Source organism: Miniopterus schreibersii, assembly GCF_964146895.1.
Source record: "Miniopterus schreibersii genome assembly, chromosome: 3".
Lineage (NCBI taxonomy): Eukaryota > Metazoa > Chordata > Mammalia > Chiroptera > Miniopteridae > Miniopterus > Miniopterus schreibersii.
The window spans coordinates 12,434,576-12,448,978 of record NC_138103.1 but is presented as its reverse complement, the minus strand read 5'-3'; the positions used below and the strand labels follow the sequence as shown (position 1 = coordinate 12,448,978).

General features: G+C 52.0%; 1 protein-coding gene across 2 annotated transcripts in view; it reads left to right on the top strand.

Moving 5' to 3' along the window:
* The first annotated feature begins 923 nt into the window (after nt 1-923).
* Nucleotides 924-14,403, top strand: part of SRL (sarcalumenin) — a 40,898-nt gene continuing 27,418 nt past the window's right edge. The window contains exon 1 of one of the 2 annotated variants that reach the window (XM_081132507.1): nt 924-1,202. In XM_081132507.1, the coding sequence (XP_080988633.1) occupies nt 1,142-1,202 (61 nt within the window). In that variant the 5' untranslated portion in view covers nt 924-1,141. The remainder of the gene's footprint in view (nt 1,203-14,403) is intronic. The other variant, XM_081132506.1, reaches the window with a different exon arrangement.

Sequence of the window (14,403 nt, the reverse complement as noted above, 5' to 3'; positions counted from 1 at the left end):
ACCACTCAGAACAAAAATGAATGAAATACTGATACCTGCTACAACATGGATAAAGCTCAGGATAATTATGCTGAGCGAAAGAAGCCAGATATAAAGGGATCATGCGGGCACGATTCCATTTATATAAAAATCCAGGAAATGAAAACCAATGGTAGTGACCGTAGATCACTGGGAAGGGGTAAAGGGAGGCACTGTGAAGGGACCAAAGGAAAATTTGAGAGTGAGGAATTCACTCGTTATTTTGATTGTATCTGATTAGACATCATTAAAGCTGTTTAAAGGTAAAGCACACAGAAGATACCTAATCGATTCTTGTTCCTTTCCAAAGTGCTGATTGCTATCTTCAGAGTTTCACCCTCCCCCAGACAGACTAGCCCGTGTCTGCTTTCCCTCGGCTTTATAGAACTGGCTCTCAGGGGCTGTCACATGCCCTTAGGAAAACTGCATCAAATAGCACATCGAGGAGGCGACAGAAGGTTTTGGAACCCCTGCGCCACTGGAAATGGATCCCTGTCCCTGCACGCTCTGACTTACATCACATCATCAGATGCGCCTCTTAGCTCCCCCTTTTCCCCCTCCCATTGACATTCTGTCTCATCCAGAGGTCTGGGAAGGTAGGCTCCTAGCCACTGATCTCAAAGGTCATACATTGAGGGTTTTCCTTAACCATTAGAGCTTTACTTTCCCGACCTTTGGGGAGGGGCTGAAACAGATGTCTGTGGTTCTCAAACAGGGTCCCTGTTGCTGGGCCCTTCAAACTCACTTGTTCAGAAAACTGAAACATGTCAAGGTCATTGACTTGCCTCAGACTTTGGATCAAGTTAGTGCAAATACTGGGAAGACTCAGGTCCCAGACCTAACTCAAGGGACGTCCCACTTTTTCCTCCTGCTACCCCCTCCCGTGACCCACATCATGTGACCTCAGGGCTGCTAGGGGAGAGCCGGGCTCTGCCTTCTGGGGCCTGGCAGCTGGCACAGCAGTGACAGAGCAAGCCTCCTCTCAGCCTCACAGGGTCAGCGCTGCTTCCCCATCACGCCCGCCCAGTTGCCCTAGTGACTGTGTGACCCTTCTCCCCCGCCCACGCTGCCACCGGCCCTATAAATAGAGGCAAGGAGCAGCTGGGCTCTCTTGGCAGTCACCATGAGGGCGCTGGTTCTGCTCTGTTGCTTTGTGGCGTCGCTCCTGCTCCCAGGACAAGCAGGTATGACCCCACCCCTGTGGGCCAGGCCAGACTTTGCCCCTGCCTGTGGTGTGGGGGGCTTGGGCAGTATTTGGAGAATGAGCCTTCTGTGGCTCCTGGGGCTGATGGCTGGTCTCATCTTGTCCCCATTCTGTCCCCGCCGGGATCCAGGAGAAAGAACTGGATGTGGAGGGAACCTGAGAGAATTCTGGGGGCTCTCAGGGAGGCCAGAGGAAGCAGAAGTAGTGCACTGAGAGGCACAGGAAGGGCGAGGCCTGAGCCAGGGGCCAGAGAGGAGGTCTGGCCAGTAGATGCTGGGAAGAGGACCTCAACATTCAAGACTAGAGGAGCCTCCTAGCCATACAAAATAACCTGATCTTGGAGTGGGAGGGACCCCTGGAGGTCACTGAGTTGATGACCCTCTCTTTTGGTGGAGATCTGGCAGGGGGCCTGGCTTTGCATGATTGAGGACAGGGGACCACGCTGGGCAGAGCCGGGGGTGGATATTCTGGGGAGCAGTGAGATAGAGTGGGGGTCAGTTCGGGATGAGATTGGAGATAGGGTTGGGGATTAGGTTGGAAACTGATTTGGACAGTTCAGAAGAGGAACGGGACTGTTCTGGAGTAGAACTGGGCTTGGCTGGGGCTTCGTTAGAAGCGACTGGGGGCCTGTGTGCCATGGTTTCCCTTTGACATCTCAGCACTATGTGGCAGAAGCGGCTCTGGTTACAGCATGGGGGTTATTTATAGGTGTGGAGGGGATACCAGAGCATTTTGCCACCTCTCTGTTCCCAAGATTCCTGGGGCTGGGTTTCCCTTGGAGATGCTTTGGGGTGCTCCGGGGGCCCCCAGGAATCTGAGACTCTGCTTTGTCTTTTTATGACTCTGTAGTCTTCATCCGCACAGGGGACTGTGGGGGCCAGAGCCCTAACCTTTCTGATCTTTGAGGTTCTGACTTTTGAGGTCCCAGTCCCAGCCAGGAGAGCAGGTGGCAGGGGCAGCAGAAGCCATTACTTTGGGAGTTAGAAACCAAGGTGGGGGGCTCCAGCTTTGCATGTGCTGCTGGGCCCTGCCCTTGTCTGCCCTTGAGTTAATTTGGGCTCCGTGGGGCTGCAGTGGCTGGAGTGTCGAGGATTCCAAGCGGCTGTCAGGTGGCTAAGTATGGAAACAGCTGTGTAATTGGATCCTGAGCCCCGAGCCACTGCCACCCTCTCCCCTTCCCAGCCCCTCCCCTGCTCCGCCCAGCCCCAGCTGCCACCTCTTTGCTTGCACATAACAGGCCCAGGAACTTTTAGCCTTTTAGGGACATCTTTTATCTTTCCTCCTGACAAGGGGACTGGACATCTGGAACATTCCACAGGTCTCACTGGGGGAATCTCGTGGTGGGGAAAGGAGGCAGTCAGGTGTTTCGTGCAAAGATCCTCTCTGCATGCTTCTTCCTTCCTGGACTCTGAGGTGTGTCCTGGCGCAGCTCCCAGGGAGGGGCTGTCCACCAGTGGGCAGGGCTCCCTCCTTCCTCTCCCTGCTCACACTTGGGCTGTGGGTTCTTACCCATGTGGATTTGATCACTACTTCAGTTGTAGGCTGTATACCTGAAAAGAGGCCTTCCTTCTGCACCCACTGGGAGGTTCCAACCATAAGGGTGGCTTCCCGCCACACCCATAATGACAGTCTTTCCTACTGGTTGATTTTCTCCTAGAATTGTGCCACCCAGTAAGTGCCACCCTGCCCACAGACAGCAGCTTTGCTCCTGGACTTCCCCCCCTCACCACTGGCTCCTCATTTCCATGCCCATGTTGCTTGCTCCTCGATGGGTGGCAGGTGTTCTCTCCACCTTCCCATTCCTGCTTCCTGGGGGTGGGGAACCCTACAGAGTTGTCCTTCCTTCTTTTGTCCTCACGTTGCTCCCATGGCCCTCTGGGCGGGAATGATGGCTCTGCAGCGTCCTCTTCTCATTCCCATGTGAGGAACCAAGCTGCCCCCCAGATGCCAGGACATAGATGGAGCCACCAGACCCCCTGACCCCAGTCCTTTGTAACCACCAGGGTCCTCCTCTTCGTCTTGGGGACAGGCTTGCTCAAGGACAGGGGAAAGCAACCTTGAACTGATTTGCTCTGTCTCCTCATTGTCTAGGTAAGGGAGCAACAGCCAGAGGAATGAAGAGATGTGTTCAAGATTAGACAGTGAGTTAGTGACAGGCGCACCCAGCCTAGAGCTAGTCTCATCCTACCTGGGAGTTCCCACCCTCCCTTGGCCTCCCTGAACTACTCTGCCTGTCGGGGCCTGTGAGGGGTGGTGGAGAGGTCGCCCAAGGGTAGCTTCCCTCAGGATGCAGGACAAGACTGATGCCATTGGTCCTTTGACTTCTCGGAGGGTGGAGTCGGGTGGGGGAGCTGAGAAAACATTTCTTTGGGTTTAAGCCATTGGCATTCACCAGGCTGAATTTGGGACATCTTTGCTTCCTGCTGCCTGCTGGAAGCAGAGAGGTTGGGGACAGATGGGTGGGTGTTTGTGCATCCCTTGTCCTCCAGCCCAGTTCTGGTTGCAGGTGTGCAAATCTGCTCTGCCCCCCACCCTAAAATCCCAATGGTGAGAGGTTGGTGCATGCTGGGGCTGACCCACTCCTCCACGACAGATGAGGGTGCGTGGTGACCACCAGGAAGTGTGCTCTCCCAAGACCCCGTCCTCGCCCACCTCAGGCTGGTTATTTCTGGAAAGGGGCCCATTCACGTTCCCTCAACAGGGCCATGCAGCAGCAGTTATGATCCACCATGGGGAGGGCTGCTGAGAGAAAGTCATGAGCTCAGGGGTCCTGGGGAAAGAGCAGACCCCAAAGACTTCCCAGCCTCCTGCAAGCTGTGTACCCAGCAGGCTCCTGATTCCTAGCTCAGTGCAGCTGGGTAAGCCTCCAGGGAGCATCTAGTCTGAGAAGTGCTAGTCTGGGATTTGCTAATGGAAGTGTCCTCCCAGTTGTGGACACCTTGCTTGGTGGCCCGTGAAAGGGCATTTTGGAAATGCTGATTTTGCCCCATGTCTGGATGGGACAGTGAAGGTCACATAGCTAGTTCATGGTAGGGCCGGAGCTGGAATTCAGGTTCCTTCATTTGTCGTCCAGTGTTCTTGGCCATTTACACACTCAGAAGGAGGTCCCCATGAAGCCAGATGCATCCACCTGGCTGTTTGGTGCTCACTTAGGTGTGGTGGTCTGGGACGGAGCCTTATGGACACAGGAGGATGATGGTTGTTCCTCCTTTGTCTCGGTCTGAGGGACTGAGGACAGGGCCTAGGTGCTGTGCCTCCTGACCTGGAAAACAACAGTGGTGGCTGGGGGCATCGGCTGGGGTGGGATCTAACACTGTGGGATGCTGGGCTTAACTCTCTGTCTTGGGCACCTTCCTTGCTCCAAATCCAAATCCAGACCCACTGATGGCACAAAGCCTCCATTTAAATATTACTGGAGTATTTGAAGACTGTTCATTTGAACACCTTGCCACATTTCATCATTCATTCATTTATCCCAAATTTATTATGTACCTACTATTTTTTAGGTGTGGTCCTGGGGGAATTCAGATAGGCATCTTATCCTTGGTGAGCTTACAGTTCAGTAGGGGAAACGGTGTCTTCTGCCTTAGGGCTGTACATGTGAAAATCAGACAAACTGAGATTTTTATTTTTATAATATATTTTTACCAATTTCAGAGAGAGAGGAAGGGAGAGGGGGAGAGAGATAGAAACATCAATGATGAGAGAGAGTCATTGTTCGGCTGCTTCCTGATCGAGCCCTCAACCCGGGCATGTGCCCTGACTGGGAACTGAACCATGCACGATCTCAAGGATCATAGGTCAGTGCTCAACCGCTGAGCCATGCCAGCTGGGTGGGGAGGTTATTTTTAACTGAGAGGATCAGGAAATGTTTTATAGATGAGGGGACGTTTGAGCTGGATCTTGAAGAAAGTAGATTCAGACATGAAAGGATGGAAGGAAGATAATTCCATGTGAGGGAACAGGGTGAGCAAGCTCCTGGAGCCAGGAAAGAATGGAGTTCTGGGGAAAATCAGGAAGGACACATTGTTCTGCCTGGGATGAGGGCAGGCAGAGAGCAGTGGGAGTCATGGGGAATCTCTCTGGAAGGCGAGGTTGGGGCCTTGAGTGTTGGGCTGAGGACAAGGGCTTTGCTCTGTGGGCAGTGGGTGACCACTGAGGGCTTTGGAAGAATACATCTGGCAGTTGTTTGTAGGGAGGAGTGAAACAAAGGGAGACTGATTAGACAACCATGTCAGAAATGCAAGTATGAGGGTGTGAGCTCGGGTGAGGGAGTGGAGAGGAGAGGCAGACCCAACAGAGCTGGGCGAGAGTCACTGCTCAACTTGGAAGCCAGGTAGGAAGGAGTCCTCTTGGGTTTAGTGCAGGTCACGTGATCTCCCCAGAAAAGGAAGCCTGGAACGTAAAAGAACAGATTTTAAAAGTTTAGCTTGGGTCATTTTGAATTTCTGGTGCCAGTTGGAGATATTTAGTTAGAAAAGGGGGATTGGAGCTGAGGGGAGAAACCAGGCCTGGGAATCCAGAAACGAGATTCGTTTGGGTCAAGATGAGGGTGAGGCTGTGAGACTGCTGAGGGGGCTGTAGATTTGCGGAGTGGGAAGAGAAGGAAGATAAATGGATTTCAGGAAGAGACAGCTACCCGGAAGCCCAGGGAAAGGGTGGGAAGTCAGTCCCTGGCAGATTATGAGGGGCCATGTGTGTTTAATGAGCACATGGAGGAAGCAGCATATTCAGAAGGTGAGCCTTTTTGTTGTTGTTAATCATCACCCGAGGATATTTTTTCCATTGCTCTTTAGAGACAGTGGAAGGGAGGGAAAAGAATGGGGGAGGGAGAGAGAGAGAAACATTGATGTGAGAGAGACACATCGATGGGTTGCCTCTCTCATGCGCCCCAACTGGGGCTGGGGATTGAACCTGCAACTGAAGTACATTCCCTTGACCAGGAATCAAACCCTCGACCCTTCATCTGTGGGCTGACTGCCGCTCTAACTACTGAGCCAACTGGCCAGGGCCAGGAGGTGAGACTTTTAACACTGAATTTGGGAGGGATAGAGGACAGTAAGAGTGAGTGGGGGTAGGTGAGTTTGTGGAGGTAGAGAATTTTTTTTTTTTAACACTAGAGAAGATCAAGTGTGTTTGTGGGCCAATGAGGAGGGGGTGAGGAAGTGACTGAGATGCCAGATGCTTGAGGAGGGTGGACGAGATCTGAGATAGTTTTCAGGGACACAGCACTGCGGATCCCTCAGAGGGATACCACAAAGTCGAGGTGAACTCAGTAGCCCTGGTACCAGCTAGGGACCTGAACTAGTAGGGATCCTGGTCTACACAGGGGATTGCTACAGATGGCCTAGGGCCACAGAGGGGAGGGAACCAGACTGATGTTCCCATGAACCTGTGGGTGGAAAGGGAGCCGGTTACTTGGAGTTGTCAGGTACTGAATGTAGGGCCAAGATCAGGGCCTGGTTCCCAGTGCTGGAGAAACACTGGGAAGAGCCTGAAAGACCTGAGGCCCAGGGACAAAGTCGGTGAGTCAGCAGTTTACTCACAGTGAATGTTAGTCTTATGTTGGTGAGCCTGCTCCACAAGCCAGGTGCTGTAGAGAACAGGACAGAAGACACCTAAGGCATTCATTCAGCAAGTGTCCACTGGGTCTAAATGGGTAAAATACTCGGTTTAGACTCCATTGGGATTAGTGACTGTAGTGGAAGCTGGCATGGAGGCATGTGGCCCGAGTTTCCCGGGTGACGACCTCGGTTCTCCTTCCTTGTGGAATGGAAACTGCCCAGGCTCAGGTTCCCTCCTAGGTCTTTTCCTGGCTGTGAGGCCTCCGCTTCCCTCCCCCGCAATCAGCTTGGCTCATTTTGGGATGAGGGGACTGAGCGAGAGGAGCAAGTTGAGTTGATAGGCTGGCTCCTATTCTCTCACCACCTGCTCTGGGGGTTCAGGCCCCTCAAAGCTGCTCACCTGCCTTCTCAAAGGCCTTTCAGGACCTGAAAGCTAGAAGTCTATCTTCAGACTCCCGCATCAGCCCTGTTGGGCCCTTTTCTCCCTCTTAGTGGTTCCCTTCCCTTTCCCCACACTGGCCCTGCTCTGTCCCTCCTCCTAAGACATGCCAGCAGCAAAGTCCCTGAAACTCACTCTAATGAGGGCCAACGGTTCAACACTTAAACTGTCACTTTCCCAAATTACTTTTTCTTTTAAAGGAGTCAGAAGATTTTAGCTCAGGAATGCATATCTGACGTGGAATTTCCCATTGCTTTGGTGGGCAAGGTCTTACCCAAAGCCCCTAATGACAGCATTGAGACAATAAATAGTCCACTCCATCTGAGCACAGAGGAGCTGAGCTATGGAGTGGGGCTTTCTCCACCGGGTCCTGAAAGAGTGAGTGCATAAGTGGCTGCATGAATTGGAGCCACGATGGGCACAGCTGTAGGCCTGCCAAACTGTGCTTGCCCAGTGCTCTGCAGGCCCCAGGCCTCTCTGCTCACCCTCAGCCCTGGTGTCCTCAGCAGGAGGCGAAGGGGGCCGCATAATTTGGCAAATGAGATGGGCCAGATTTAGCTGAGTTTTTGGAGACATTCTCCTGGTCTGCGTCACATGTGCTGTCGTCTTTTCTGGGATCAGGAAGTTCTGTCCCATCATTGGTTTTATCCTCATACCTCTCTAGCCCCAAAGGTGTTTTTTGGCTCAGAATCAAGGTCCCAGGCACCCCTTCGCCCAAGAGACATGCCTGTGCTTGTCACTCCTCCTTCTCCCTCACAGAGGTCTCTGGAGCATCAGCAGCCTCTTAAATTCCCCCACTGTTAGGAATTCAGCCATTCACACCCTCATGAGGGCCTAAGCAGCCTCCTCTCCCCCAGCCTCCAGCTCTTCCCCAGCTGGTGTAAACGGGAGGCTGCCACATGCTGCCCAGGAGGTGCATGTGCCCAGACGCCTGATTCTGAAGAAGGCCTGAGGTGCCCGTGTCAGCTCCTGCCTGGCTGTCTCAGGAGCCTGTTTCCCTTGGGATCATGTCATTGGGACCACAGGAAAGCATAGTCGCTGTGGCTCCATCCAGATCCAAATCCTGGGGCCCAGAAGGATTTCAGGTGGGATGTTGGCCCAGGTGGGGCAGGCTCCCCAGGCTCCTTGCAGGGGTGTGAAGGGACCATAAGAGGCTTTCTCCTCTGACTCTTGGGTGCCCTCCCCCAGGTCCTTGTCCTTCACAACCTTGAGAGCACTTGGTCCTCTAGTCCTCTGTCAACTCAGAGTGACAAAGGGCACAGAATGAGTGTGGGCTGGAAGGAGAGCTCAGTGCAGAGTCCTGGAGAAGTGGGAGATGTGGCCGTCCCTTGGGAGCCCGCCCTGGGTTGGGGAACCAGGATGGGATCATGATTGGGGTGAGGGGTAGTATATGATCAACAAGAGGCAACACAGACTGGGATGCAGCAGGATCTTAGAGGGAGAAGAGTGGGAGGTTGAAAGGGGCAGGAAAGATGAGATGACGCTTCCTTTCTGAAAGGCCCAGCCCTTCAGCCTGAGGCCACACTGTGCCCCTTGTGAGGTCCTGGCCAGCTACACTGTGCAGGTAGGAACGAGCTATGTCTCTGCCTCCAGGAGTTAGCCTTCTATTTGGGGAGATGACACACCCTGAAAAAAATGTAACTAACACCCCAGCAGCTCTGGTTGGAGTTCAGAGGAGGGCTGGAAGGTCAGCCTTGTGGAGGGGCAGAGTTCCCACTGAACTGGGTGGAAGGCGACAATCACTGGACTGCAGCTCCAAGAAGACAGGGGCTGTATATTTTTTTAATTTACTCACTGCTGCATCACCAACACTTAGCACATGCTTGGCTTATTGAAGGATCTTAATGTAGATGAACGAGTAGATGATTTGTGCATGCAGAGCTAGAAGAGCATCTGAAATGGTGATCGAAGCCAGGAATGAGAAAGCTCAGAGCCTTCACTGGCAGGGACAGGATGAGACCAGCTCCTATTGGGGGAGATCAAACTACCCTGATGGGTTGCGCCCTTTGCAAAGGGCCTTGAATGCTGAGCCAAGTGGCTCTCTCCCTAGGACCACAGCATACCTAGCCTGTTCCCCTTGTGGCTAGCTCCTCCCCCTTCTCCTCCCTCTTAGATATTTTTGGATCCTTCTAGAGCAGGACTATATTCTGAGCTCAAACAGGTGCAGGCAAAGCCTGGCCTGGAGTTATGGGCCCATAGGAAGTGAGTTGTGCTGGGAGCTCAGCCCAGAACCATGCCAAGGGAGAGCCCTGGGGTTTGGGAGCCCCCTCCCCACCACCACCTGGTCACTGCCAAAACTGCAGCCCCTGGTCCTCCTCCAAGTGGCCATTCTGTTAGGACCTCAGCCAGCTCTGTTGTCTCCCAGAGACTTTTCCCTAGATGACAATAGGTAGAGACTTGATAAACCTGTTGCCTTGGAAACTGTCTCTGATGTGCACCTGAATCCACAGCTGCCTTCCCTGGGCATCTGTATCTGCCAAAGAGGCTTCTAGTCACTTTGGTGGTTACTAGGGTTTTTTTTGCATTTCCTCCTACCCTTTATTCCAAGTCTTAGATTGTAGAAGATCACTTATTTCTCTAGCTATCCCAGAAGTTCAAGACACCAGGAGTCGCCCTAGCCAGTTTTGCTCAGTGGTTAGAACACTGGTCCTTGGACTGAAGGGTCCCTGGTTCGATTCTGGCCAAGGGCATGTATCTTGACTGCAGGCTTGATCCCCAGCCCCAGTCAGGGCGAGTTTAGGAGGCAACCAATCGATGTGTGTCTCTCACATTGATGTTTCTCTCTCTCTTTCTCCCTTCCACTCTCTCTGAAAAGCAATGGAAAAAATATCCTTGGGTGAGGGGGGGGAAAAAAAGACACCAGGAGTGCTCCCTGGGATCCGGGGAGGCATCTGGAAAAATTAGGGAAGGTTCACAGTGCTCGGCGTTGTGCGGGGGAACGCATCCTGGCCTCAGATGCCCAGCAGAGTGGGCTTGGGTGCAAGCTGTGCCGGTGGTGAATGCGCCTCTTCCTGCCATCTTTTCCTGCCTGGGCTTCCTTTCTGAATTAGTGGTTAGGTTGCAGGCCTCTCTACTCAGACCCCCTCACCCGGCTGCCCACTCAGGAGCAAAGCGACCAGCAGGGCTGGGGTCGGCAGGCATGCTGGGCCTCAAGAACAGAGCAAGTGCTGGCTTTGTCACACATTCGCCACCAAGCCCCTTACCATCTTCACACCTGTTTGTTTGCCTGTGAAACAGGATAATACTTTGCCCTATTTACAGCATAGGGTTGTTATGTGACTAAGATAAGCAAATGGCTGTGGGATGCTTAAAATATTTTCTGATATCAGATACTTTTTAAGGTTAAAAGGACTATGACAGTAATTACAGGCTATCACTGCTGTCAGTACTGCTGTGGCCTGACATCTGCCACCAGTTTCCTCAAATATCATGAAATATGAACAACTGGGGGAATCCATCTACATAGCTGCCCCTTCTCAGGACTATTAAATCCTCGGGTTTCTCTGTCCTCAAGGAGCTTACAAACCAGGAGGGGAGATAGTCCCTGCTCATGATATGAGGAGGGAACCATATAAGGCAGGTGTAATCAGGGGCTAAAAATAAGTAGCCTAAGAGTGCAGAGAAACGGGGAGCCGTGGGGCAGGATGGGGCCTCAGGCTGGTGAAAGCGACACCTGCTTAGTGTGAGGTGGGTCGGGAAGATTTTGTAGATGTTAGTTTCTATATTATTTTCTTGGGTCTGCCATCACAAATGACCACAAGCCAGGGGACTTAAAATAACAGAAATGTATTCTCTTACAGTCTGGAGGCTGGAAGTCTGAAATTAAGGTGTTGGAAGGGTTACGTTCCCTCTGAAGGCTCCAGGGGAGGATACTTCTCGCCTCTTCCATCTTCTGATAGATCCTGGCAGTCCTTGGTTTATAGATGTGTCTCTACAGTCTCAGTCCTCATGTGGCCTCTTCTCTGTGTGTCTCTGTGTCCACTCCTCTTTTTATAAGGATACCAGTCATTGGACTTAGGGCCCACCCTAACCCAGTATGACTTCATTTTAACTAATTACATCTGCATAGAACCTGTTTCCAAATAAGGCCACATCCTGAGGTTCTGGGTGTCCGTGAACCAGATATCTGATATAAAAAAATTGGGGGGACATCCTTCATCATGACAGTTCCTTAGCCTTGGACCCAGATTGTTTGAGCAGTTGTTGGCTCTGAGTATGTAGTTCTCATCTCTCTCCTGGATGGTAGGTAGTCTTCTACTGGGCACAGATGACACCTGTTTCCTTGGTCAGCTCTGGACCCATGGTCCATGCGATTGCCCCAGCAGCTAATTTGGAGCTCTGCTGATACACCCAGGGCAAGTGTGTTGAATGAATGGGTAGACAGCTGGCCAGGGGCAGGGAATTCCAGGAGCAGCCGCCTAGCCTAGTGGTGATGCTGGGGAGAACAGTGGGGAGAATTTTCCAGCTCCCTGTTGGGTGTGTTCAGGTACAAATCGAGTTGGAGTTGGCACGTGCTGAGGGCAGGGGTGTTTGGTTCCCGGCTGGTTGTGTGATAGAGCAGTGGACTGAGAACCCAGAAATTGAGGCTTGGTGTGCTGTGCGACCTTAGGCTCAGCTCTTTCATGTGTGCCCCCCACACCCAGCCCCTCACAGTCTCCTGCCCCAGGAACAGCGCACAGAGGGAGGGTCAGCAGGACACAGGTACCTCATAACACTCTGCAGAAGCCATTTGGAAAAAGATCTTCCAAGTGAATCCTCTGCCGTATCCATGAAAGGTTCGCATCTTGACATCACTACCTTTCTGTGCTCCCCTCTCCAGCAACAGGAGCCCCCGACTGGAAGGGTGGGTGTCTGGGTCTCCTCATGGTGGAATTGGGGGTCCCCAATCTGGAGTCTGGGTTTGGGGGCAGCTGTGGAAGCTGGTGGCTGCGGCTCTGTTGCACACTCTGTGGTTTGTCCCAGTTCTAGAGGAGAATAGGGGTGAGGGGACAGGTGTCCAGGGCCTTCTAGCCTTTCCAGAAATGCTCAGCAGTGAATCCAGTCCGCACTCCTCAGCCTGGTGTTCCACGCACTCTCCTCTGCCCGGTTCGTCCCCCCTCCTGACCATGGCCACTGCTCCCTACACACACTTGGTTTGGCCTCTGCAGCCTCGGTGCCCTACCCCCCACCCCCACCTCCAGGAGCTCCAACAGTGAAACCCTGGGTCCCATGCTTGAGACTCTGCTCTCTGCTGCCAGGAGTGGTCTCTTCATTCTGCGCCCCTCCCCTCCAGTTAGATGCTAATATCTTTAAGGGGAGGCTCTTAAATGCAGGAATCCCGTTCATGGTCATCGCAGCAACCTTCTGAGCTGGCGAGGCAGCTACTTCTGACCCTTTGATCTCATCCCAAAGAAATAGGCCTGAGCAGGCTAAATGACTTGGCCCAGGATACTTCTCTGGTTCTGAATCCTGGTCTTGAATCTCCTCTCTCCTGGAAGGAGCTCTTTGCTATTAAGTTGAGAGAAGGCCTCATATTTTGCCACCATCATCCAGCCAGCCATCTATCCAATGGTTATTCTAGATGCTGGGAAACCAAATAAGTAAGCTGTATAATTTATTAGATATTTATGGGTGCAATGGAGAAAGAGATGAGAGAAGGGAGATGGGGAAAGCTGGTTGGAAGACAGCATCACCAAGTGGCCGGGAAAGGCCTGGCAGAGGTTTTGGAGAAAGAAAAGAATTAAAGACACTTTGGGTTTTTTTTAAACAGCTTTATTGAGATATAATTCACAGACCAGTAACTCACCCTTTTAAGTTTAATAATATTAAGAATATTGACTATTGTACAATTCAGTAATCTTTATTGTGTTCACAAATATATGCAACCATGAGCAAAGTCCATTTTAGAACATTTACACCATCTCAAAGAGCAACCCTGTGCCCACTTAGCAGCCACTCCCCATCTCCCCCACTCTCACCCCCAGCCCCTGGCAACCACTAATCTCTATCGATTTTCCCATTCTGGACATTTCATATCAATTGAATCATACACGATATGGCCTTTTGTAACTAGCTCCTTTCGCTTAGCGTAACGTCTTACAGGTTCATCCACATTATAGTATGTAACAGAACATTCCTTTTTATGGCTGAATAATATTCTATTGTAGGTATAGACCATGTGTTTGTCCATTTAGCCCTTCATAGACACTTGCATTGTTTCCATCTTTGGCTATGTGAGTGGTGCTGCTCTGAATATCAGTATACCTGTTCTTACGTGCAGATATGCTTTGGGGAGATTTTATCTTAACATTAGAAATACCTTATATTTTTCTAGGACTGACTGTATGCTTTCAGAATTCCATCACATGTTATCTGAACCTCCCACTACCTAGCACATAGTAGGTACTCCATCAATAGCAATGACATGAAGGCACAACAGACCTGGAGGTGGGCAGGGAGGGTCTTTTTCTTTTCTCTTTTATTACTGATGGAACAGAAACAGAAATGCTCAAGGTCCCACTGTTGCTTAGGGGGGTAAACTCAGACTCCTGGCTCTGTTCTCCTCTTCCTTCCCCAGAGTCACAGGTCCTCAGGGCTGCCCCGCCATGGTGCTCCACAGGGCAGCTCTGCCTGACCACCAGTGTTTCCTTCCATGGGCAGGTTGTGCGAGGGCCTCCCACCACTGTCTGCTCCTGCCTCGTTGTACTCTCTTGGAATATCCCCTTGCAGCATAGCAAGGCCAGCTAGACACCAGACCTGTGATGTCCCTAGAGCTGATGGGCTTCAGTCCTTGTTGGCTGCCTATGACTTTGGAGGTGGACCATAGCCTAGGCTGGGGGGCTGAGGCAGGCCTGCTACAGCCTCCTAAGGTGGCCTTTGCAACCAGTAGATCTCTGGGGATGGGTACAATTTGACTCTCATGGTCAAGGCCCAAGGATGGTGTTTCCCAGATACTAGCGTGTGTGAGAATCACCTGAATGCTTGTTAAAAGGACAGACTCCTGGTTGGAGCATCAGTCTGCACACGGAACAGTCGAGGGTTTGATCCCCCATCAAGGGCACAGACCTGGGTTGCAGGTTTGATCCCCGCCCCGGGTTGGGGCCTGTGTGGGAGGCAACAGATTGATGTGTCTCTCTCACATCCATGTCCCTCTCTCTATTTCTCTCTCCCACTCCCTTCCTGTCTTCTACTCTCTCTAA